At 38.1% G+C, this 25,584-nt stretch overlaps 1 protein-coding gene across 1 annotated transcript in view; it reads left to right on the forward strand.

Annotated features, from left to right (window-relative positions):
• The window catches only part of USH2A (usherin), a 782,904-nt gene that overhangs the window by 592,321 nt on the left and 164,999 nt on the right, over positions 1–25,584 (forward strand). The window contains exons 52-57 of the mRNA XM_049708907.1: positions 169–366; positions 1,090–1,244; positions 3,819–4,017; positions 15,098–15,205; positions 21,824–22,007; positions 23,371–23,528. Coding sequence (XP_049564864.1) covers positions 169–366; positions 1,090–1,244; positions 3,819–4,017; positions 15,098–15,205; positions 21,824–22,007; positions 23,371–23,528 — 1,002 coding nt within the window. The remainder of the gene's footprint in view (positions 1–168; positions 367–1,089; positions 1,245–3,818; positions 4,018–15,097; positions 15,206–21,823; positions 22,008–23,370; positions 23,529–25,584) is intronic.

Below are 25,584 nucleotides of genomic sequence, written 5' to 3' on the forward strand. Positions count from 1 at the left end.
TTTTATGACTCAGAAAGTAAAGATCTTACAGCTTTATTTACATACAATAGGATTAGTGCATTGAGCATTTATTTTTAAATGTTTAAGGTTTTGATATTTATTTTCGATATGATGGTAAGAAAATAAAAATTTTTAAAAACCCCGCTGTCCGATTCTCTGTCTTTCCAGATGTGAACCTGGAGCCCTACATGACATACGAGTATAGCATTTCTGCGTGGAATAGCTATGGGCGAGGATTCAGCAAGGCAGTTAGGGCCACAACAAAAGAAGATGTGCCTGAGGGAGTGAGCCCCCCCAGGTGGACCAAAATGGATCATCTTGATGATGTAATAGTCCTCAACTGGAAGAAGCCTATACAATCAAATGGTATTAAGCTATTTTTAAAATTCAAATAACATAATCCCGTAAATCCATAAGGAAATTGAAATTAGTGTAGTCTACGTTTAATTGGCATGCATCTAACCACTAAAAAGTATTTGCTGGTAAAGGAAACTTCAGGTATGTGTCAACCAATCATTCATTTTGTGAAATAGCCCTCACAAATTTTTAGCCAAAAATTATTTTCCTTGAATCCCAACATATGTCTGAGCTGCTTTCAAATAAGCAAAGCATATTATGGGAAGGCAGAATAGTTTTGAAAGTAAATGTTTGATAGGGGAAAGAAACAACTGACTGATTATGTCAAGAATCCATCTCCTCCGTAAGAGTGAGTGTAATTAAGAACTGCTTGAACATAGCAAAATAATAGCAATTTAAAATTAAATAGTTCAGGCTTCTCTGGTGGCGCAGTGGTTGAGCGTCTGCCTGCCGATGCAGGGGACATGGGTTCGTGCCCCGGTCCAGGAAGATCCCACATGCCGTGGAGCGGCTGGGCCCGTGAGCCATGGCCGCTGAGCCTGCGCGTCCAGAGCCTGTGCTCCGCAACGGGAGAGGCCACAACAGTGAGAGGCCTGCGTACCGCAAAAAAAAAAAAAAAATTAAATAATGCTATATTATCCCATTTCTTCAGAACTCTAAGCCATCTGATTTGTTTGAAAACAGTTAAAAGAGTCTAACACTCAAATTCAGGCCTTCCTCTGCCTCTTTTAGGTCCTATTATTTACTACATTCTTCTCCGAGATGGAATTGAACGTTTTCGAGGAACATCGTTGAGCTTCTCTGATACGAAAGGAATTCAACCTTTTATGGAATATTCATACCAGCTGAAAGCTTGCACGGTTGCTGGCTGTGCCACCAGCAGCAAGGTAGGAGGAGTTTGTCTAAACTCTGGACAGAATCATCCAATGTTAAGACTATATGAAGGTCCAGGTTGTAATGCCAAAAAAGTAGGGCATCCATATGGTGTCTCAACTGAGTACCAACACTTCCTCCTGAAAGGAGAGATCACCACAAGAAAAATTGATTCAAATATCAATGTTTCATTCATCAAAAGAAAAAACTTGAACCAGTATAATCCCCTTAATCCGCTTTTCCTCCACCAACTCTTTTTAGATGGTCTTCTATAAATCCATAATAGTTCCCAAGCCATTTCTCAGTTTAAAAGCTTAGAAATTCTATTTAAATATCATTTCAGCAAAAATTGCCTGCTCTTCAAGAACAGAGAAAAGGACAAAGGAGCCTGACGTAGAAAATAAAATAGTTCCAAGGCTTCTGCAACAGCCTTGACAAGAAATAATGAAGATCTGAATTCATGCAGCAGGGGTCAGATGAAGAGTATCTGAAAGATACAACAGATACCAGGGCACAAAAACTACAGGACTCAGTAGTCAGCTATATGTCGGGGAATAAAAGGAAAGTATTATGGGTATTTTCAGGGTATCTGGCTTGACCAGTTTGTCGGTCATGGTGGCATTCTGCAAGCAAATCAAAAAACAACAGAGAAATATATATATAATGGAATATTACTCAGCCATAAAAAAGAATTAAATAATGCCATTTGCAGCAACACAGATGGACCTAGAGATTATCATACTAAGTGAAGTAAGCCAGACAGAGAAAGACAAATATCATATGATATCACTTTATGTGGAATCTAAAACAAAAAAGAATACAAAGGAACTTACTTACAAAACAGAAATGGGCTCACAGACATAGAAAACAAATTTATGGTTACCAAAGGGGAAAGTGGGGAGGAGGGATAAAATAGGAGTTTGGGATTAACATATACACATGACTATATAGTAAAATAGATAAACAACAAGGACCTACTGTATAGCACAGGGAACTGTGCTCAATATCTTATAATAATCTATAAGGTAAAAGAATCTGGAAAATTATATATATATATATATATGTATGTATAACTGAATCGTATTGCTGTATGCCTGAAACTAACAAGATTGTAGATCAACTATACTTCAATTTAAAAAAAAAAGGAGGAAAAGTTAAAAGTAAAGAATAAGATTAACATTTTTAAAGCTTTTAAAAATATATTCAAGGGGCTTCCCTGGTGGTACAGTGGTTGAGAGTCCGCCTGCCGATGCAGGGGACACGGGTTTGTGCCCCGGTCCAGGAATATCCCACATGCCGCAAAAAAAAAAAAAAAATATATATATATATATATATATATATATATATATATATATATTCAAGAGGAGGAGCAGATAGCAGAATTGCGGAAGAAAATATTATTTGGCATTTTAAGTGAAAATGTCTAGTCAGAAGCTGGAATAAGAAGTGACTGAAATTTTCTGGAAAGATCTATGAGGGAAGTTGAAGCAGGGAGTTTGAGTGTGGTCATGTAAGGAGAATAGAGAGAGAGGCAAAAACCAAAGACCACAGATGACCAGCCCCCTTGGGGATGCTACTAAGCGAAAAATGGAAGAAACAATCAAACAAGTTAGGAGGAAAATAAGGAAAGAGCCATTTCACAGATGCCAAGCTAGTCAGAGGAGACCCAGTTTTCATATGGTTTAAACTTGAGAAGCGCAGCATCTTCACACACTGTGCAAGAAGCATCCAAGTAAAACGTTCAATCACACACATCAGCCGCAGCTCATGTGAGCTGCTTTTTATTCAACAGACCCCAGAAGCATCTCTGAGTGCCCCACCCACTAAACAGAAGGCAGCTGATTGGCCCAATCAAAAGTTAGGGTCCGAACGGTCCTAGAGCCATTCCGTGCTTTCTGCATAGCAGAATTCCTGCCTACCAGATGCCAAAACAGTTGGTGAAAAAGTGAAATCAGACTTCATTCTGTGAGAAAACAAAGGCAGCCAATTTTCTCCCAAAAATATATTTTGACAATATTGAGTAAATCACTGGTTGATTCTTTTTTTCTTCTCACTTGGTTCTCTTTCTAGAACATTGGTGCAGACACTGTAAAGTCATCCTGGGTATCATAGGAAGAGTACAGAAAAGGCTGCCCATTTATACTGTTCAAAGTGTATTATATGCAAGCAAGTTCAGATGTGGGTTTTGCTCCAAATTTACTGGTGCTTAAAATGTACAAAATCAGGCTGTTAAAATGCAAAGACACCGATGGGCCATATGGAAGTTATCAAGAGTTCTCTAGTAAGACAGTCTGCCAGCCAGCTTTTACTTGTTTAAACTGAGAGCTGCAGTCTGCCATCAAAATTGTTGTTGAAACCGTGGTGATAAATGGTAGTCGAAGACTTATAGGATATATTCAAGGTCAGATTTCATTGTTTGAATAGGATGCGAGAGAAAGAATTTTAAAAAAGAGGGAGTGCTTCACCAAGCCCTGCTAATGATATGCCAGGCCAGACAACAACATTTTAAAACACAAGTGACATTCTCATTGATCAGAATACCTAGTGTACTATTCCAAGAAATTGCTGTTTAATTCCTGTGTTTTCAGGTCGTTGCAGCTACAACCCAAGGAGTTCCGCAGAGCATCCCTCCGCCAAGAATCGTGGCCCCCAGCGCGGAGACTCTGCATGTGAGCTGGGATGTCCCTCCTAAGCCAAACGGCGTCATTAAAGAGTACCAGCTCAGGCAGGTTGGGAAAGGTCTCATCTACACTGACACCGCTGACAGGAGGCAGCATACGGTCACAGGTGAAAAAAAAAAAAAAAGAGGAAAATGTACCGGAAGAGTCTGTCATTGTGGTTAGGGGGGCAAAGCCTCCCAGGGGTGTGCGTTTGATATATGAGGTCACTTCAAAAGGACGTGTTCTCTTGACATATGGTCAGGTCCCACTTATCCATGCTAATAGAAGAGCCCACACTGGCAGCAATAAGCCACAACAGCAGATAACTTCAGAAATAATTTATAGTTGGCTTTGATATGCATTATGTGTAGGGTTTTTGCATCAGTATTAAGTTCTTTTTCAGACAAACAGTAAGATGCATTTTCATTCCCCAAGGATATACTCATAGATAATGGTGCTAGGATAGCCAAGAATGTACTGGAAGGCAGGAGAAAAATCAGCCAGAGGCTAACAGTTGTCTGCTGCGTGGGTAATTAATACACAGAATAGTTGATAGTTGACTGGTTATGACAATTTGTTGTTATTATTAGTAACATTAATTAATAGTAATTGTATTAGTTTTGTTGCTTATTATAACATTAGGTATTATAATTAGCTTTAATAATATAATAATAGTACAGTATAATAGTATAGTGTCAGATAATTACTAGCGATGATTATAATAATAATTAACATGTTTTAGTCTGAATGTCATTTCTGAAGGGAAACATCTTCTGACTCACCAAGTCTAGATCAGCTTTCCTGATACACCATCACATCACCTTTCACTGCCTGATAGTGTTTGCTTTCTGTTTGTCTCTTTATGTCCCCCTCCACTGGAACGTAAGCTCCGGAATCGCAGAGACCGTCTCTACCTCGTTCAATGCTGTATCTTTAGCACCTAGAACAATCCATGACATTTCAGTGAGTGCTAAATAAATGAGGAATAAGTGAACTTAATATGTATCAAATACTGTCCTAAGCCCTTGACATTTACGATCTAATTTGATCCACATCACAAACCTATGGGGCAGAGAGAATTATTACCCCCATTTTACAGAAAAGAATATTTCAAGAGATTTAGTAACTTAGCTCATTATTTAGATCTACTGAATCATTCCAAACAGTGGTGTAAGTTTAGATCCTGAGAACACAGAGAAGAGTTTACAAACTTTTACTTTTTCCCTATTGCCAGGAGCCTCTCTCCAAGGCCTCCTGAGTGAATGCCTTCCTTCCATTAGACCCTGTGCTTTGCGGGGAGCAGTGATACCAGAGATAATGAAACTCACATAGAAGTGCAGAAAGGCCTGGAAAAGCATGCCTGATTTTTCCTTAGAGGAGGCACCGGCCTTGCTACACAGGTGGAAAAATAAATTCCACAGTTCCCTGACACACAAGCAAGCACTCATGGACAGATGTCCACTGTTTTCCAAAAGTGTCATGAGCCTACAGAAGGTGCTTAATAAATATTTGCGGACCAGCACATGGTGATCGTGATCTGAAGGTCCCGAGCTAAGCCCAGGATAATGGGGATGGAGAAAGCCCTCATCCATTTAGATGATCAGATTTGTTCCTTAGATCCTAGTTCACTAAAAATGAAAATCATCGCAAGCCATTGAAATGATGTTATTTTCCGTAAAAAAAACTTAGCATGTATACGGTGCTTTATAATTTTAACAAACCATTTGCATTTTGACTCCTGTGATTCTCATCACTTCCCTATAAAATGAGGGACATTTTTAATATCCACGTTTGAAAGATGAAGGTGATAACTGGCCTACTCGGGGTCCCCAAGGCATTCACTGCCTCCATCTATAAGGAAATCAGAATACCATTTCATTACAAAAATATATATATATATGTAGCCTGCTTGCTGTGTTCTAGATAGTATATTAAGTGCTCCAAAATAAGACTGTTGCTCTTAAGAAGCTCCCAGTACTACTGACAAGTTAAGGAATGGCTTGTGTAATGATACACCAACAGAACTCTGTACAGAATGGAGTGGGAGAAATCAAAAGAATGACTGAGGATGGCCATGGAATGTTAATTACAGAGTTTTGAAAGCTGAGTTAAGGCCCATTAAGACTTTGTAGCAGTAAAGGTTTCACAATAAACTGGGATACAAGGATAAAGAATTCTTTTCTTACAGAATCCATCTACTCAACCAGCAAGGGCTTTGAACTGTCGCCAGCTGTACTGGTTTGCATTTTTTAGAAAACCAGAATTTACGTGCCGACGTACCAAATTCAATTGTGAGGTTCAAACCAACAGGATTGATAGCCTCCTTAATTATAAAAGTATTGCAAAGCTTTTTCTTTAAATACCTTCACTCTACCAGCTCTTCCTTTCATTATCATTTTTAATGGATATTTTCATGTCAGAGGATTTTATATGCATAACGTAATGGCAGAATTCCTCTTTTATTAGGATAAACATTTTAAAGGTTTTCTACCTAATTTTACTTTTTGTAAGATTATAAAGTGAAAAAATAATCTGTTAGAATTCATTTTAAACAGATTTAGAGAGTACTTCACTTGAGCACTGTAGCCCTAAAGAGCGATTTCTTTGTTAAATGAGGAAATAAACCTTCATTCAACAAAACCTTACCAAGTACAGTATCCTAATATGCAGTTCCTATGGGAAAGGAATGGTGCCTGGCATTAGAGGATCTAAAACCCAAGATCTGTGTAGTGTTCACACATTTTATCTGCCAGGGAAAATTCAGTTCCATGGTTAGCTGACTGATCAAATTCAGTAGGGAAGTATTTTATGATGAGAATGACTATTTTATTGAGTTCATGGAATTAACTAAAATAATCAAATTTATTTCACATTCCATCTCAAACATGTGATCCAAGAGCTGCCTGAACCCTCTGGAGATAAAGGTTTTGCTTTCTCATCATTTCCCAAACCTTGGCATTCCCTAAGTTACAGTCGAATACTGATGAAGCCGTAGCTCTAGTCATCCGGGAGCCTGAGAATCTAGGTCCTTACAAATGACAGAAGAGAGAGTGGGCACCCAGCATCAGCCGCATTGTCTCCATGCTTATTTTTAATTACCTCAAAGCTTTAGAAACATGATCCCGTAAATGCTTTGTGGGAATAGTGGCAAATGCACTCATCATGTGAAATCCATAAATTGCTTATAATCCTCTCAAGATGTTAAAAAAAAAAAAGCATTAAGTAATTGAAGACAGGAAGTCCTCAGTTAATTATTTAGAGGTGTTATCAATGCTCTAAGTAAACTGAAGCGTTTTCTGCTATCTCACGGAGCCCAATACCATGGGGACCAAGGGGTAGCAGCCATCATCTTCTCATATTCGCTAATGCAAACAGCGCGTGGCAGCTTGTCAATAAAAGACCTTTTCATATCATTTATTACTAAACATGCCCACGGTCCTGCACAGAGCAATCAGGATGTCAGTGATGGCATTGTTTTACTTGGGTTGCCACGTATGAAACGTGGGCCTCCTAATGTAGCCATCGGGATAGAGGAGAGGAGGAAAGGATTAATGAAATAATTGGGGCCACCGAGAACAAAATGAATTAATCATGTCGTCTTTAGCAGCAGACATGATAAGAGCTTATGTGTCTCTTAACTCTGGGGGAAATGTTTTCCAAATAATTCATTAAAAGTTGCTTATCGTTTCATTGCACTTAAAGGGGAAGAGTCACCAGCATTAAGTCAACAAGGAGAGAATACTTTGTCTTCCTTTCCCATCCTGTTAGAAGCTCATGAACACCTCCTGTGATAAAATAGCATAAATCCTAACAAGGCTAGTTGTAGCAGAAAATGTACTATTATTGCACTAAAACAGATATACTACATACCACTTTGGAAAAAAATGAGGACATAGTTTGACCATCAATATCCCAAAATGTGGACATTTTTACATGAGGATTTTACATTTAAATAACTCTACCATATGCTCCCATCGTGTGCTACACTTGGCTCTCATGGTATTTATGATACTTTATTGAATATCCTTTCTCTTTGTCTCTGTTCCTCAACCAGGAGTTAAAGCTCTTTAAGGACAGAGGCAACAGCTTCCTGTTTGCCATTGTGTCACCTGTACTGTGATCTATCACAGAACCTAACATATATTAAGTTTTTGAAAATCTTTGTTGAATGAATAAATGTTGACTAGTAAACTAGTATCTGAGTGACTAGATTCCATGTTGGTTGGATATAAAAATCACATTGTCAAACACAGCTGAATCTCAGCCAGGATGGGTGACAATTTGTGGGAACCAGTGCAAAATGAAAGCATGGGGCCCCTTGTTCAAAAATTATTAAGAATTTCAAGACGATAAGAATAGATTCAAGCACAGGACTCTTCTAAGCATGGGAGCTGGGGTGACTCAGCTTAGAGCATAGCTTGTGTGACCATGAAGCCAGCCCTGGTCTCTGGCAATCTGGATTTATTGGCAGTATAATTCTTTTTTTAATTTAATTTTTATTTTATATTAAAGTATAGTTGATTTACAATGCTGTGTTAGTTTCAGGTGTACAGCAAAGTGATTCAGTTATACATATACATATATGCATTCTTTTTTCAGATTCTTTTCCCTTACAGGTTATTACAGAATACTGAGTAGAGTTCCCTGTGCTCTACAGTAGGTCCTTGTTGATTATTTATTTTATATATAGTAGTGTGTATCTTTAACTGAAACAGATGGGATGAAAACTGGGCTGGCCCTCGTGTCCTCAGAACAGCTTTGGGAGCTTCTGTTGTCATGTGTGATGCTCTAGGCTGCATTTCCCCTACTACCACCTGACCACTGACCGCCAAGCATCAGACCTGTGAAAGTAGATGGGAGAATTCATTTTATTTTCATTTTTCAAATTCCGAGGAAGACCTTGAGCCTAAATACTTGCAAAAATAATAGCACAACATCAACCACTATTTCTTCCTTTCTTTTACCATTCTTACATATATAATATTATAGCCAAAGAATAACAAGCAACAGCTGCCCAGACACCAATATTTAAAGGAAAAAAAAATTCCCCCGGAATCCCAGATATTTCAAGGTACTTTGCCTGGGCAATCACTACTTCTGTTTAGTCATGACAGTTCTAGCCAACTCCCTTCCTCTGAGATGTATGTCCTTGTTGTGGATCATTTGAGCATCAGACTTTGCTGCCACCTGATGCCACATTCGGTTTCTAGAGCAGAAAATTCTGCTTGAAAATGTAGGGTAAAAGAGGCTTCAGTCTAGTACAACACCAGACTCCAGGGAAGAAAAATATGTATCAAAATAGTGTTACAAAAATCAAAAGCACAAGGGTCTTTCCTTGGATTACCTTAATAATAGTCTTAATGTTAATATATTTGAAAAGAGAGTCTGCCAAAGAAGTAACTCGTTCAGGAAGTACTTCTTGGGATGAATCTGATCACTATTATATTGGGAAGAGGAACCAAATCTTTGGTCTAGAATTTCACACCAAATACAGAATTAAGAATGCAAATAAGCTTGTAGCAAGTAGTCAGAACTGAAAGCCGTGAAGTTGTTTCACTGGCATTTGCAAATGCAAGAGCCTCTTCGTTTGGATGTTTTGACGTCCGATTCATATGAGACATCAACTGAACTCCTGTGTCAAAGCCTTGATACAAAAATGGACAGTGCTGATGGCTCCTCTCAGAGAGTCAAGAAATTGGCTTGACTAAGCAGGATGGGGAACTGCTGAGGTCGTGCTGGATGATACTATCAAGAAAAGGGGACTCTAGCATGTGAGCTCCTGAAGTATTTTACAATCAAATTTTGTAACACAAATCATAATTTAAATCACCTTAGAGGTCTCTAAAGTGATTCCATGATGTCTTGGTGTACCAGTTTTGAACATTCCAGATTTTCACATGGAATGAGATTAATCTAAAATCGAACCCTGGTGTAGCTCTATCATCACAGACAAGGTTGCCGGTAGATGCTGGAAATTCCTGGGAATCTCCATGAGCGGAGATCACTCTGGGGGGAGTGAGATCCTGGGGGGAATCACTTAGTGAGATCCCAGGCAGGTGGGAGCAAAAGGGAGCTCTTTTCAGCAGCAAGACTAGATGTGTGGTTCAGGTGGGCCGGGGCAAACATCCAGTTTGGGTGAACTGATGCCAGGACAGGTAACCTGCCCACCGGGTGGACAATACTTGGTAACCACCTAACAAAACCTTTTTGAAGTAACTCAAGTCTCTCAGCACTTGACCTAATTATTAACCAGGTTGATTGAGGAACTTGTGAAATTACATATTCGTTGGGATTATTTGATAATCCTTCAGAAAATAACAGATGATACTTAGAATAACTGGATGAATGCTTTGAGGTAGCGCTAGCTATCTGAAATTGGAATGGACAAGAAAGCCTTTTCCTGACTAGCTGGAGATTAAAAATTAGAAACAAGCTGTTCTTTATAGAGTACATCCAATGTAACTTACATAGGTATGGATTTTGTTTTCCAGATCATCTTTTTATGATCCATAGGCAGACTTTTTGAGGTCCCTTTTTAACACATATTTAGTCTTGAAAGGAATGTTACTTGAAAGTGTAATTGTAACGAGTTTGGTTATAGTATGCCTCTTTCCTTGATAAGAGAACACGATTCCCTTTAGGGAAGTTCAAGTAATTGGCAGCCACAGTAATCTCCACTCCACTGAAATGTTAAATACTTGACTTTTCTCCATGCATTTGTCTTTCTCAGTTCTACCCCCGCTATTCTTACTCTTTTAGTTCAATGCTGAGCAGTTGAATGATGTTTTCCTTTCTCCTTCTACTCTTTGACTTTAGGATTAAGTTACAGTCGGAACAGTTCCTTGGAGACATCTCTTTATTTCCCTCTTCTCATCCTGATCAATTCATGAGTAGTTTTCAATTGTTGTGCCCTTTCCATTGCCTGTTGCTAATATGTCATATGTATCTCATTTGAAGGACTACCAATAGGGGCTTCCTTAAAATGACAGCAAATTCCAGTTGAAATGTGTTGATTTTATTGAGTTTTACAGAGTCATATATATGAAAGGTCATCCAGTTCATGTAAATCATCTATGCTTCCTGGCAGTCCATGCTTTCCTTACCGACTGTTTGAACCAAGCCTACTAGTAATCCAACCCTCTAACAATAGGAAAAACACAACACCCAAGAAAGAGAATATAGAAAATAATGGATTCATCTATTGCCTTCCCTCAAGTTAGGCTGTAGTCCAATTTAGCAGTCTATACTGCCATGGCTGCAGTTTACAGATATGGAAACTGAGGCACCTAGAGGTCAGAGAACTGGCCCATGGTAGTAGTTAATAGATAGGTAAGGATGAGACCCAAAGAGTCTAACCTCAGACTCTGTTCTCCTAACAGCTATGCTGTACTGCCTCAGTACATGAATTGTGGTCATATTCCAAATGAAAATATTTAAATACCTAGTCCCACATGGATTTTTTACGTTACTGGAAGTGTCACTGGGCTTTGAGCTACCTATGTCATTTTCCTTATAAGCCTCAGAAGACTGACCCAACTGTTCTGGGTCACATTTCTCAGCCCAACTGCCCAGATCTGTATCCTGACCTCACCCTTTCTTATCTCTGTGATCATATTGAATATAGTTCCCTATGCTATACAGTAGGACCTTGTTGTTTATCTATTTTATATATAGTAGTGTGTATCTATTCATCTCAAACTCCTAATTTATCCCTCTCCCACCCTTTTCCCCTTTGGTAACCATAAATTTGTTGTCTATGTCTGTGAGTCTATTTCTGTCTTGTAAATAAGTTCAGTTGTACCCTTTTTTTAGATTCCCCATATAAGTGATATATGATACTTGTCTTTCTCTGTCTGACTCACTTCACTTAGTAGGATAATCTTCTGACTTCTTGACCAAGGCTTTCTACTCAACACTCAGTTCTACATCCTACCCACCACCCTTAATTCTAGTACTCCAATAGCTCCAAGAGATACATATTCCTCCACTAACTATGGCCCCATCCTCTGCTAGACCAACCCACCCCACCAATTTAAACACCTGTAACAAACTCCTTGGTACACCTTCCTTGGTCTACCAAAAATCCCTCAAGGGCTAGTTGCTCCACTGTTGTACCATTTCCAAACATCTGTCTTCTAGTGTTCTGGGCTATTTATAAAATGGATGGCACTCAACCTCCTCTGAAAAATTCTGTTTAAAAAAAGACAGTCACTACTTTTTTTAAAAAAGTATTCATTTATTTATTCATTTATTTATTATTTATTTATGTATTTATTTTGGCTGTGCCAGGTCTTAGTTGCGGCACATGGGATCTTCGTTGCGGCATGCAGGATCTTTAGTTGTGGCATGTGGGATCTTTAGTTGTGGCATGTGAGATCTTTAGTTGTAGCACGTGGGTTTCTTAGTTGCGGCATGCATATGGGATCTAGTTCCTCGACCAGTAATCAAACCCGGGCCCCCTACATTGGGAGCACAGAGTCTTACCCACCGGACCACCAAGGAAGTCCCTCTACTTTTATGTACAGCAAATTTTCTTTTTAGCTACTGTCCTCGCTGCAAATACCCTCAATCTTCTAATCAATCTTAGTACACCTCTGCAATGACATTTTCTCTTCCTTTCCTAAGACCCATCCTAAAATGTCCTTCAAAAGTCTGAAACCAGACCAACAAGAACACAAAATGAGAAGCAGAATTGAGGCTTTTTTTTTTTTTTTTTTGGTTAGAATATGCTGGAGAAAAAAATCAAGTATTGCTTCACTTTTACTAGCCATACTTAAGTCTGACGTTCAGGAAAAAGATCTGGAAAATATTTATTGTTCATAAATTATATTAACTTTTTATATTATTTTAGTAATATTCTGCAACTAGAGAAGAATCTCCTACTCAGTGAAATAGATACTGTGGGCAGGAGTCCCTATGGGATTATGAGGAAGGCCCTGTTTGGTCAAATCACACTTGTGATGGATACATGGACATCATCGCATCATAGCCCTGCCATCCTTATTGGGTACTTTTATGCCTCGGTCTTCCTTAAACAATATTTAACAGACATTGAATACATCAAATAGGCACTATTGGGAAAAAATGATTCAAATAAGAAACACTCAGAGATACCATCCTTACTCTCAAAGGGCTTACATTCTAAGTGAAAAAGTAAGTTATTCAGATAAAACGGTGTGACAAGGGTCAAGACCCCTTTTTCACTAATGGAAGTAAAGAAAGGGACATCGTCAGACTCCACCAGCCACTGCAGTCTCTGACCTTCATTCTTGAATATTTCCTTCCATTTTCTCTTGAGCTCTATATTCTATCATCTTTAGCCTTTTCCCATAAGCTTTTATCAAACACACAAGGCTTGGGTATGGCTTAGATCTTTCATCATATTCCTCATCCCTAAATCAGGTAAATATCACAATTATGTAAATCCTCCATAGCAACCTAATGGAAGATTATAATCAAATAAGTATCCACGTCTTGTCATTAAATTGATAAGGAAACACAAAGGGCTTTGAAGCTGAATCCTGGAGCTGCTCCAGCTACAGAACATTATGGCTTTAGCAGAGAACCCAGACTACTGCTTCAATTCTAAATGAACCAGTTAATTAATTTTTTCATTCACTTAACAAGCACCTCCTTTGTGCCTGTCACCATTCAAAGGATACGGTTGTTGCCAAAACAAAGTCCTTGCTCTTTTTGAGCTTACATCATGGAGGTGGAGACAAACAATAGATAAACAGACATATAATCAAACATCAGATAATGTTGAAGGCTATGAAAGAAAGTAATTTGAGAGGATAAAAAGTGCTGGTTATGGTGTGTAGATAGAGCGGTCAAAATCTTTTAAAATGTAGCATTTGAGCAGATCTGTATAAAGTGACAGTGTGACTTTATAAATGTCTCTGGAGAAAGAGTCACCTCACCAAAAGAACAAAATATGTGAAAATGTAGTTCTAAATTCATGAAAAAATAAGTGTAGTAATTATTGGATCCATGTTATAACTTAGCCCAATATTTGACGTTAGAGATTAAGTCCTATTCTTTTTTAAGAAAATATTTGTAAAGCATTGTTTGAGTTTTCCCAAGAACCAAGGCGAGAAATGTTAGCCTCTATGTATCCTTGTTGAATGCTGCTGAGTCTTAAGGTTGCTTCTGCTAAAATAAAGTACTTCTCTAAGTAATCCATCCCATCTGCTTAACGGCCTTAGAAGCTAGATGCAATGGTTCCCCATTTTACAGATCAGTAGATGAGAGCAAAGTGAAGCTAAGTAACTTGTCCAGGGTCACTGGCCACAGAGCATTGAAGTCTGACAATACGTAACTTCTATTGTAAATGGATTGCCATTCTCTTTTCCCCTGAGAATTTATTGAGCTATTATTGTGCTACACCCTACCTCATACATCTGAATACAAAAGAAGTAATAAGCAGTATCCCTTCATCAAAGTGTATTTAATCTACATGTAAAGACAAAAGCAACATATCCCCAAAAAAACTACAGAAGTAAGCATAAGATGGTACAGTATGGGAACATATGGTGAAGAAATGCAAAGTTTAAAAAAAAAGAGTTAGTTGGTGTTAATATGAGCTGAATATGGCTTGGGGCTAAAAAATGTTGACTCTAACCTTCTTTTTACTTTTTTTCTGCCCCTGTTCATATAAGAAGCAATTGAAGAAACTGGGGTGGTTCGCCTAGAGAAGAGAAAAGTCAGGGGGGATTTGATAACTGTCTACAAATATTTGAAGAACTGTCATGTGGAAAAGAAATTAGATTTGTTCTATAAGTCCCTAGCGGGTGGAAGTGATAGAAAGAGTTCACCACAACATAAGGAAGGACTTTCAAACCAAATAGAGAACTGTAGAGCTCTCTAAAGATAGAGTGGGCTATTTGGGAGATGGACTACTTTGATCCTCTAGCCAGGGGAGCCCCTTCAATGACACCTTGTACAGGGGAATCAAGGGTAAAATGGATGGATGGATGACGTGAATTTTCAGATCTCTTCGAAGGCTGAGAATTTATTATTTTACCAGTGAGAAATGAAATTTCTATCACTACTGAGCTGCTTATGAAGTTCCTCTCTCCCTTAGAGAGTGTTTTCTGCTCTTAAAATTTTTGGATATCCTATCTACAGCTCTGCATGTGACTGCTCGTGCTTACCTGATAATAAATAATCCTCTCAAGAGGTACTTGATTTCTTTTTGCTCTTTCTAGGTCTCCAGCCATACACCAACTACAGCTTCACACTTAGAGCTTGTACATCTGCTGGATGCACTTCAAGTGAGCCTTTTCTAGGTCAGACTCTGCAGGCAGCCCCTCAAGGTAATTAAAAAATACCCATGACTGGGGAGAAGAAGTTTTCATTTGGTATCTTGATGTGAACTCTATAAACTCTTTCCTAACAAACAAGGAAGAAGGAATAAAGTCTATAAGTGCAAAATTAAATAAAATTTTAGCTTCCTATTTCTCAAGTTTAGTTAAACTATAAGCTTCCCAAGGCAGTTTGCCTTCCATTCCTTAAACCTTTTAGATGTGGTTTTACATGGAAAAACACTATTATCTACTTGGATACGAAATTCCTCTCAAAATCAAGAATTAAATATTCCCAGAGCAGCTAAAATATAACAAGCACCATGCTCCCTATTGAAGCTGATTAAAATATTCACTGCCCTCAAGAACTTGCAGTCAAATAGAAGTGATAGGACAAGTACCCAAATCTGTATGAAGAGAGAGAATCTTAAAGGTGATGTGAAGAAAGAATGAACAGAATGCTCAGGTTAATCTATGAAGGGAGAAATTAGAACCCATCACAGGCATCAAGAAAGATTTTAGGGAGCAGATGCCTTCTGAGATGGACCACAAGGAACAAGGATTTTGACAAATGAATGGTAGGAGGAGAAATACACAGCTTGAGGGAATGTAAAGTGGGACCATCACCTTGGAGATCAAATTGGTGATGTCTATTAAACATAAAATGTTTCCCCATGACACAGCAGTTTCAATTTCATTATCTATGCCAGAAAATAACGCTTCCACAACTGCACAAGGAGGCATGCACCAGGATGTTTATTGAAGCCTTTTTTTGTCGTTTGTTTAATGGCAAAATACTGGAAGCAATTGAAATGTCTTTGAGTGGGGGCATTGCTAACTAAATTCAGGTATATTCACGTTATGGAATTCCATGCATCAGTTTAAAGGAATGAGATGATCCATACATATAAAATAGAAGTTATAGAACTATATTCATGTATGGTGTCCTTATAAAACAACACATAGAAAACGATATTCATTTCTATAGATAAATAAATAAATGCATAGGAAAGATCCTAGCAGCATACACACCCAAATAATAACAACGGTCTGTGCGTTAGGAAGTGGGATGGGTAGTATCATTTACTTGCAGGAGAAAAATGTGTGCAAAAGCTTGGGCTAGTGATCAACTAATTCTTTTGTTAATCTCTACTATCTGCCTGTTTTCCATGTGGGGAAACAGAGGCATAACTAAGTTTCTGAACAGAAATATAACGTTAATGATCATCAGACAGTCCTGAACTACTTGTCCATTACTCTTCTAATGAAGGGGTTGTTGTACCTCAGAATATTAGACCTGAACTTCCTACCAGTAAATGGGGAATAAAATGGAAAATTCCACATATGGGGCATATGGCTCCTCACCAGGAATTCACTAATGATGTTTTCTATATAAAGAATGTTTCATGTCAAAAAGCTTAGTGTTCCTATGAAAGGAAGAAACCAGCAGTGGATTTTTTGGAAAGGTAAACTGTCAAATGGATACTTTGATGATAATGGATAATTTCTAAAGGATCTATCAACCAGTTTTGGCTGAAACTCAGCCAGATGAAAGAGCAGGGTCTCTCCAGTTTACTCATCCAATCCATATATTTAAATTCTTAGAAAATATGCATCTCTATTCTCACTTTGTCCAAAAAAAAGAAGATTTCTTGAAAGAGCTCAGATTTCACGACTTAAACATTATAGCTTTCAACAGTGCAGGGGAGCATGGGATGAGAAATGTTTCACTTGATTTCTGTTTTTAACATTATGCACCTTTACTTTAACACAAATAACTGTGCAGAGGAACAATAAACTAAATGAGCTTTCCTCTGCAGAACGGACATGGATTTAGAATCCACTTTCTGGCTGTGTAAGTGCCAATTGTGAATAACTTGCACGAGAAATAAATGTAGTCGGAGTGCTTAACTTGGAGGTTGTGAGGGAACTAATCAGCAGTAACATTAAGTTGTGTTGTTTTGCTAAAGTGGAAATAAACATATCATTTTAAATTAATAACCCCAATATAACTAATTTTAAAAGGTCTCGTTGAGTGAATCAGCCATAGTTTGAAGGTCTAACATTTGGGTGTCTAAGTGGATATGGAGGGAATTAAAAGAAGCATTTGTTCCTAGCTACCCTGAGAGCTCCTCATTTCTTTCATTTTCAATCTAAAAAAGAAAAAAAAAAAAAAACAAGCACATTATGACCCCGTTGGTAAGTTGGACCTAATTCTCTCCGATTTTAACCTACTAGAAAAATGGCGTTTCCATAGTCAAATAGTGGGAAGAGCTTGAACTGGATTATTGCTCTCTTTTCAGGATTGCTGCCGTACCGGCAAGCTCTCGTTCATTTTTAGAGTTCAAGCATGCAAAATTGCAGGCATGCGTTCCTCTAGCATTGATAATATGAAAAAGCAAAAGGAAAAGAAGACCAGTCTTTTTCAGTTTCATTCCAGATTCCTCTTCCTCTGCCCTTCTTTTATCTGTTGATGCTCTCCCTTGGAATTCTCCAGTACTAGCTGGAATTCCTAATGAAGGTGGAGAGCTCCCAAATTCTAGAGCTTTCACAAAGCCTACACTCGCAGATTTAAGGCCTGTCTGTCTACCAGTCTATGAGATGTTTATATTTAAGTGTTTTACAAATATTTCAACCTCAGTATTTCAATGTTTAAAATCGCTCTCCCCACTAACTTTCTTTTCTTCCCTTTTCCCTCTCTCAAATACCACCATCTAATCATCTAAGCCCCCAAACTGACATTCTTAATGCTTCTCTTTTCCTTAAGTTATAGTAGACAATTCTTCATAGTTTTATTAATTTTAAATCTTAAGGATTTTTAAAATGTTGTTCTTCCTTTCCATCCCTTCTGTCGTTGCCTTAGTTCAGACACCTACAACTTCTCCAGAGCCTCCTAACTAGTCTCCCTGCCTCTGGCCATTTCTCCTCTTTCTCAAATCACCATCCCAATTCTTTTAACAGTTTTGCCAAAATAGGCATAACTCACATTAATTACCTCCATAAAAATCCCATTTCTTTCCAGGAGGAAAGAAATCCACATCTTCTTAGTAAATCAAATTAGACCCCTCAAGTTTTAACTTCTGCCAGTCTGGCAAGTCTTTTGGTCTTTCCCACATGCAATTTAATATACCAGTCATGCCAATATACTTGAACTTGTACCATGCTTTCCCTATCTCTAGGACTTTGTGTGGGTTTCCCTCAGCCTCCAGATACCCTTCCCTACATCCTCACTCAGCTAACTCCCATTTTTTCAAAATTCGGCTCAGATGTCTCCCATTCTGAAAATCTCCTCTGACCCCATCCCCTTGCCATCCATCCCCATTTCACTCCCAGCCTGTTTTAGGTACCATGGCTAAGTGCTCTAATAGCACACTGAGCTTCCTTTTCTTAAAGCACTTATCAAACTGGACTATAAATTGTTATTTACCCATTTTTATTCATCACGATACTATAGGTTCCTTGGAGGATAAAGACTATATATCTTTATCCCCGCATTCACAGTGCCCAACATAGAAAATGACTAACTTGAGTAGAATGTTGAATCCACAAATGAACAAATAATAAATGGCCCAGAATTCAATGCACTTCCGACATCAGCCAATACAAAACTGGTTCCTTTGATTAACTTCCAAGGGAAAGCCAATCCACAAAAAGTGTTGGAATTTTTGACTTGGAATTTGTAGGGACATAAGGAATGGGTAATACTGCATGACACTCAAGACAAGTTAAAACAAAGCCAGTGGACATGTTCCTTATTTAGTAGCTATTATGTCAAGAGACCAACCAAGGTGTCCTTCTGACCTTTCCCTCTTACACCTCTCAGCTAGTTTACCTGCTCCCCACCCCACTTCTAGATGATTTCCCTCATGACCATTCATTTCCTTCCCTCGAACAGCCTCAGTTCTGCCCTTCCATTACGTAGAATAGGTTTTCTGATGTCACTGAGACCCAGGCTCAGCGAGGGAGGTAGATTCTTCACCTGGGACTTACTAAGACCTCTCACCAAAGGCGGGTCTTATCCTATCAAAGATTTCTTGCAGCTGCCAAGATAAGAGAGTCTCCATAACATTATGTAAGTGAAAACACAGGGCTTATTAGTTTTTTACACATTCCAATTTCATCTTATAAATCAAACCAACGGACACAGGGTTATTGCCAACATGAACAGAGCTTTCACCAGCTTATCTAAATATAAAACTCAACTTTTATTTAAAACACAAAGCAACACCAAAATGTGGCTTCATTTTATCTCATTAACTCCTGCATTTCCACAGACTGCATTGACTGATTCAAAGCAGAAACTAAGCAGTAGCCTTTCTCACAACTTGGTGATTTTTAATACATCCTTCAAGGTAAGGAAGACAGGACTGCAGGAAGCGGATTATGAACTACAGCCTTATTCTTTATCTTTTAAATCAACAAACTAATATCACGTTTAAATCAGAGCTCTAATTAGCTGGGTGAGTCATCCAGCAGCTGTTGGCAGAGAGACCCAAACATAAATGTATATTATGATTTGTGGATTTGTTCAAGTACCTAACATAGGGTGAGCTTTCAGAACAAAATGAACTACTCTCTTCTCAGGATTAAGCTGTTCTTTAGAAAATCAGTAAGTTTGAGCCATTTTTAAATCGATCTTGGTTCTTTCAGAATGCTGCTAAGTAAATAGCATTTGAATGTCCTTTTCTTATAAAAGTGTTGAAATCTTACCCTTTCCTGAGTAACTTACACAGGAGGTACAATCAACCGAAAACTATTGATTATTGAGAACCTAATATTGAAATGAGTTTTTAAAAGCTGAAGAAGAGAGTTACAGAGTCTATTCAGAGCATGACCAGATGACAACATGAAAATCTTTCTCATCGCTAGGTTCTCCATCAATACATTTTTACATTGATAAGACTACTTAAATATTTGACCTTGAATTACAGTTGTTTGTGTACACATTTTATCTTTTATACAGAGGGTATAAACTCCTCATAAAAATGAGCCATATCTTAGTCGCATTTGTATTCCATAGAATACTTAACATAGTAATTTTTGGGACATAAATTTACGACAAAATTATTCAATATTTATGAGGCATTGTGCTATCCATAAAGATACATGGACTACTAATACAGAGTAGACCCCTGCCCTCATGCAGCTAACTTTGTATTAAAAGCAGGAGAAAGAAATAGACCACACAGTCATAAAAACAAAAAATAATGATGATATCAAAGAAAGAAGATGATTATGATGTTACGAGCATTGAGAGGAAAATAGAAAAGGGCATATGATAGAGAGGAACAAGGTTGGGATCACTTTAGATAGGGTTAAAGTTATAGTTAGGGAATAGTGGTCAATAAGACCTCCCTGATAAGGTGATATTTACACGGGTCACTGAAATCTGAGAATAAAATGCACAGTTGTCATGGTGTCACGAACAAAAGTGTTCCAGTCAGAGGGAATGGAAGTGCAAAAGCTCAGAGGTGAGAAAGAACTTGAAACATTCTGAGGCTGGAAAGGAGTCTGGTGTGGCTGGAGCTTCGTGAATGATGAAGAGAATGGTGCCAGGTAGTCCAGAGCCAGAGAAATGTAGGGCCATACAGGTTATCATAAGGAATTGGAATTATACTATATGAATAATTTCAAAAGGGCTGTATATTTTATGAATATTATACTAGGTTACATATATACTATATATGCTTTTATAAGTGATAGAGAGAACGACAAGATTTAAAACACAGACACTAGTTTAGAGGCTATCACAGGAGTCCATGAGAGGGAGAAATGTAGTTTGGATCAGGAGAGGTAAAAATAGAAAGGACTATGCACATTCAGGGTAGAATCTGCAGGACTTGATGATAGAATATATTTAGGGGTGAGAAAAGTAAGAGCCTCAGGGATAATTTTTTTGTGTTTTGCCCAAGAAAATGAATAGTTGGATAAGATTTGGAGACAAACAGATTGTAGACCAGAAAACCAAGAGTTCTGTTTTAGATGTTTTAGGTTTTTGATATGTTATTAGTCATCTAAATGGAGGTAGACAAGTAGAGAGTGGAACTCATGTGTCTGAAGCTCAGGAGAGAGTTTTAGTATAGCGATATGCATCGGGCAGTGTTCAACATAGAGATAATGTTTAAAACTGAGACTAAATGGAGATCAACTACAAAGACAGTGTTGCCAAACAAGAGGAGAGGAAAGGAGAAGAAGGGAGGGAAGGGTAGAGGAGAGAGCCTAGTTCTCTGAGGCACTACATCATTTTGAGGTCCAGGAAGGGAAGAGAAGCCAGTAAATGAGGCTGGAAGTAGCCAGAGAGAAAGGAAAATTCCTGGATATTTTCTTAGGTCTTGATTACACTCAGAGTAACAGCCAAGATAGAGAAAGTCTCCATCACTAGTTGTCTGGCATTCATTTTCTAAAGGCAATTCAAAACTAATAATAATTAAAGCATTAGAAAAGTATTTATATATTTATACCCAATTATGTACTTTACCTCCAAAACAAATAAAATGTATTTTTGTTGCTCACCATGAGATTTTTTTATCAACAGATAAAAATATCATAGCATGTGGAGTGATGGTATGACTTTTGATATGGTGCTTACTGTATCCTAGCAATAAAACTTCCTTGTGTTATTTTTGCCAGGAGTTTGGGTGACACCTCGACACATTATCATCAATTCTACAACAGTGGAATTATATTGGAGTCTGCCGGAAAAGCCCAATGGCCTCATTTCTCAATATCAATTGAGTCGTAATGGAAGCTTGGTTTTCCTGGGGGGCAGTGAGGAGCAGAACTTCACTGATAAAAACCTGGAGCCCAACAGCAGGTAAACTAAAAGAAAACTTTACCAATCATACAGTGAGAATTACAGATTTCTCAGGGTTGAGAAAGAGGCCATCTCCAACTGAAACAATATTAAATGAATTGGTTAATTAATCTCATATATTAGCCATTCCATAGCTGATGAAATCTCTTAATCCATTTCAGATGTTGAAGATGCAAACACTAGCTCATTACAGTAGTCTTCAGAGGACATGATATTCCTTAGAACTGTAAACAGCCTTTTATTTGACATGAGAATTTTTTAGTATATGAAATACACAAAGTATTCAATTTTAAGAATTATCAAATGATCTTCAAAATCATGCATCCCTAAACTAGCAAGAAAAGAGATCTAAAGAGGTGTGTTTTGTATCAACAACCTTTACTTCTGGGATAATGTTTTCTCTACTTGCTATGCTATATATAGACAGGAGTGGTTTGAGGGGGAAAACTTCCGCATATTTGCAATTCAGTCCCATTCATTTCTCAGCAGAGATCAAATACATCTTAGATCAGCAGATGTTTTCTTACAGAGAGTAGAGATCAATTTAGTTTTATTGTAGAGAGTAGCAGATCAATTTAGAGACATCTTTCTCTAAACATATTTCCCTGAACTCTAACCCATTTAAAACTGGAGAACATTCATTTGAATCCTCCACAATCCACCAGCACACTCCAAGACTTTCCTGAAATCTTTAAGAAAAGCGATGAATTACTCGACGATTAAAAATAAAATGGGGGCGACTTCCCTGGTGGCGCAGTGGTTAAGAATCCACCTGACAATGCAGGGGACACGGGTTCGAGCCCTGGTCCGGGAAGATCCCACATGCCACAGAACAACGAAGCCTGTGCGCCACAACTACTGAGCCTGTGCTCTAGAGCCCTTGAGCTGCAACTACTGAGCCCACATGCCACAACTACTGAACCCCGTGCGCCTAGAGCCCATGCTCTGCAACAAGAGAAGCCACTGCAGTGAGAAGCCCACGCACCACAACGAAGAGTAGCCCTGCTCACCACAACTAGAGAAAAGCCCATGTACAGCAACAAAGACCCAACACAGCCAAAACTTAATTAAATAATTAAAATAATAATAATAAATTTACATTTTAAAATGCCCATATTTAAAAAAAATAAAAAATAAGAAAAAATAAAATAAAATGGGAAAGGGCCCGAAATAGTGATGTCCTGGAGAGAATGTTCCCTGTGCTAGAAAAATTATAAGGTCTATGGTAAAGTCTCTGGATGGGGAACAAAGAATTTGCAATTTGTCACAAATTTAGAACCAAGCAATAGATAGAAAAGCCAGAAATCACTGTCCAGTTATCGTGTGCATTGCCTTATCACAATTCTTTCTTTTTTAAATATAGGTACATTTATAAGCTGGAAGCCACTACTGAAGGTGGCAGCAGTCCCAGTAATGAGTACATTATACAGACACCTATATTAACACCAGAAGAAATCCAACCTCCATATAACATCACAGTAATTGGGCCTGATTCCATATATGTAGCTTGGACCCCACCAGGTAAGAAATAAAACCTGTGTGTGTGTGTGTGTACACGCATGCGCACGCACGCGCATGTGTACATAAAACATTTCAGAGGAAATTAATTGGAGATAGGACTGGAAATGTGAATTTAGGAAATCAGAAGGACATATTCTGTCTCCTGGATAAATATAAACAGAATAAACCAAACTACACTCACGGGTGAATACATGTGTTAGCATTTATGTACGTACGTATAGATAGATATAGGTGTAGGTGTATAGATAAAGATATATAGATACCTAGATATATACTTTTCTATCAAAGCAACACTTTCCTTCAAGTACCAGAGCCTAAAAATCTCTTTTCTTATTCATACATATGCAAGGTAAGTCACATAGGTCTGAACTACCTTGAGCATCCATTTCTACAGGATTCCCTAGATTGAGTCATTGGCATTATATTATAGTAGTGAATGGAGAATTCAGAAAGAAAATAGACCACTCCACCCATGTATCTTGAGTTGTGACCAGTTATATAGTAGCTGAATTTTACCTCTCTAAGCTGTGTAGCCTCCATCAAACCATTGAGTCCCTAGTAGGTTGCTTTTGTGGTTTAGTGCAATATTATATTTGGAATATAATCACCATCCTCAGATCAAACTCTGACTGCATTAACACTGTGGATTAAGGATTAGAGTGAAATCTGCTTGCTCTGTCTTTTAACATTAGGGATATTTGGAAGTTTTGTTTCAGTAAAATTTAAAACTGATTAAGGTGTTAAATGAACTTCAAAGATATGTGAGTTTATTTTTAATATCTAGTCTTAACATGAAATTGAAACATGAAATTAACACAAACCCCTGTTGTCCCCATCAGATTAAGTTTAGCCACATTTCAACATGGTACTGAAAATAATTGGTTAACAGTCATTTGGGCTATCAGCAGATCCATTCCATAAAATAATTAACAGACATATTTTGCATTGAACTGAAAACATAACTCAGTCAAAACATGTAATTTAGGCATAAAGATAACATAAAGGCATAATATTGGATTGGCCAAAAAGTTTGTTCGGGTTTTTCTGTAAGATGGTATGGAAAAACCTGAACGAACTTTTTGGCCAACCCAGTCTATAAAACTTAAATTCTCATGAACCAACATCCTTCTGATGTCATAATCTCAGATCAAAGAAAAAAAGGATCTTTTGGGGGACAAATTTGCAGGAGAAAATCTCTGAAGAGCTTTCTAAGCAAAGAAAAACTTAAGTTGCTCTAAGATATAAAGTATAAATGATTTCATCCACCTTTGTATTAAAATGAACATGCAACATATTAAATTAAACAAAACAAGAAAGAATAATCCATAGCGCCGGGATGTGTCATAAAGTACTATAATTCAGATCTCAGTATTAGAAGCATAGCTGTTCTTGAACTCTGCTCTTAATTTTAACAGGAATAAATACAAATCTCCTGCTGTGAAAAATATACAAACTTACATATCCTTTTATGGAATTGATTTCTACCTTCATGGAAGAGCATGGCCAACTTGCAGCCTTTTAGCGTATTTCTCCTTGGCATTCTTATAGTACCGTGGTATTTTTGCTCCACAAAGTAAAATGAGGCATCACAGAGCCAGCCTGAGACCAGATTCAGCCTATTGACTGGAGACTTCTCAGATTCAGTCCAGGGTCTTTTACCATACAAGTTTGCAAAGAGCAATAAAGAAAATCCAGGGTGATACGCAAAGTTGATGATTTTCTAGCCAAGTGACCAGGAAGTTCCATGGTTTATCACAGAGGTCCCCAGCCTTTTTGGCACCAGGGACCGGTTTCGTGGAAGACAATTTTTCCACGGATGGGGTGGGGGATGGTTCAGGCAGTAATGCGAGCGATGGGGAGCGATGGGGAGCGGCAGATGAAGCTTCACTGGCTTGCCCGCCGCTCACCTCCTGCTGTGCAGCCTGGTTCCTAACAGGCCACAGACTGGTACCATCTGCAGCCTGGGGTTTGGGGACCCCTAGTTTATCAAATTACATGTCATTTTCATATTATTACACACCTAAATTGTCATTGCTAATCTGAAGATTTCACACTT

The sequence above is a fragment of the Orcinus orca genome, chromosome 1, assembly GCF_937001465.1.
Source record: "Orcinus orca chromosome 1, mOrcOrc1.1, whole genome shotgun sequence".
NCBI classification, from domain to species: Eukaryota; Metazoa; Chordata; class Mammalia; order Artiodactyla; family Delphinidae; genus Orcinus; species Orcinus orca.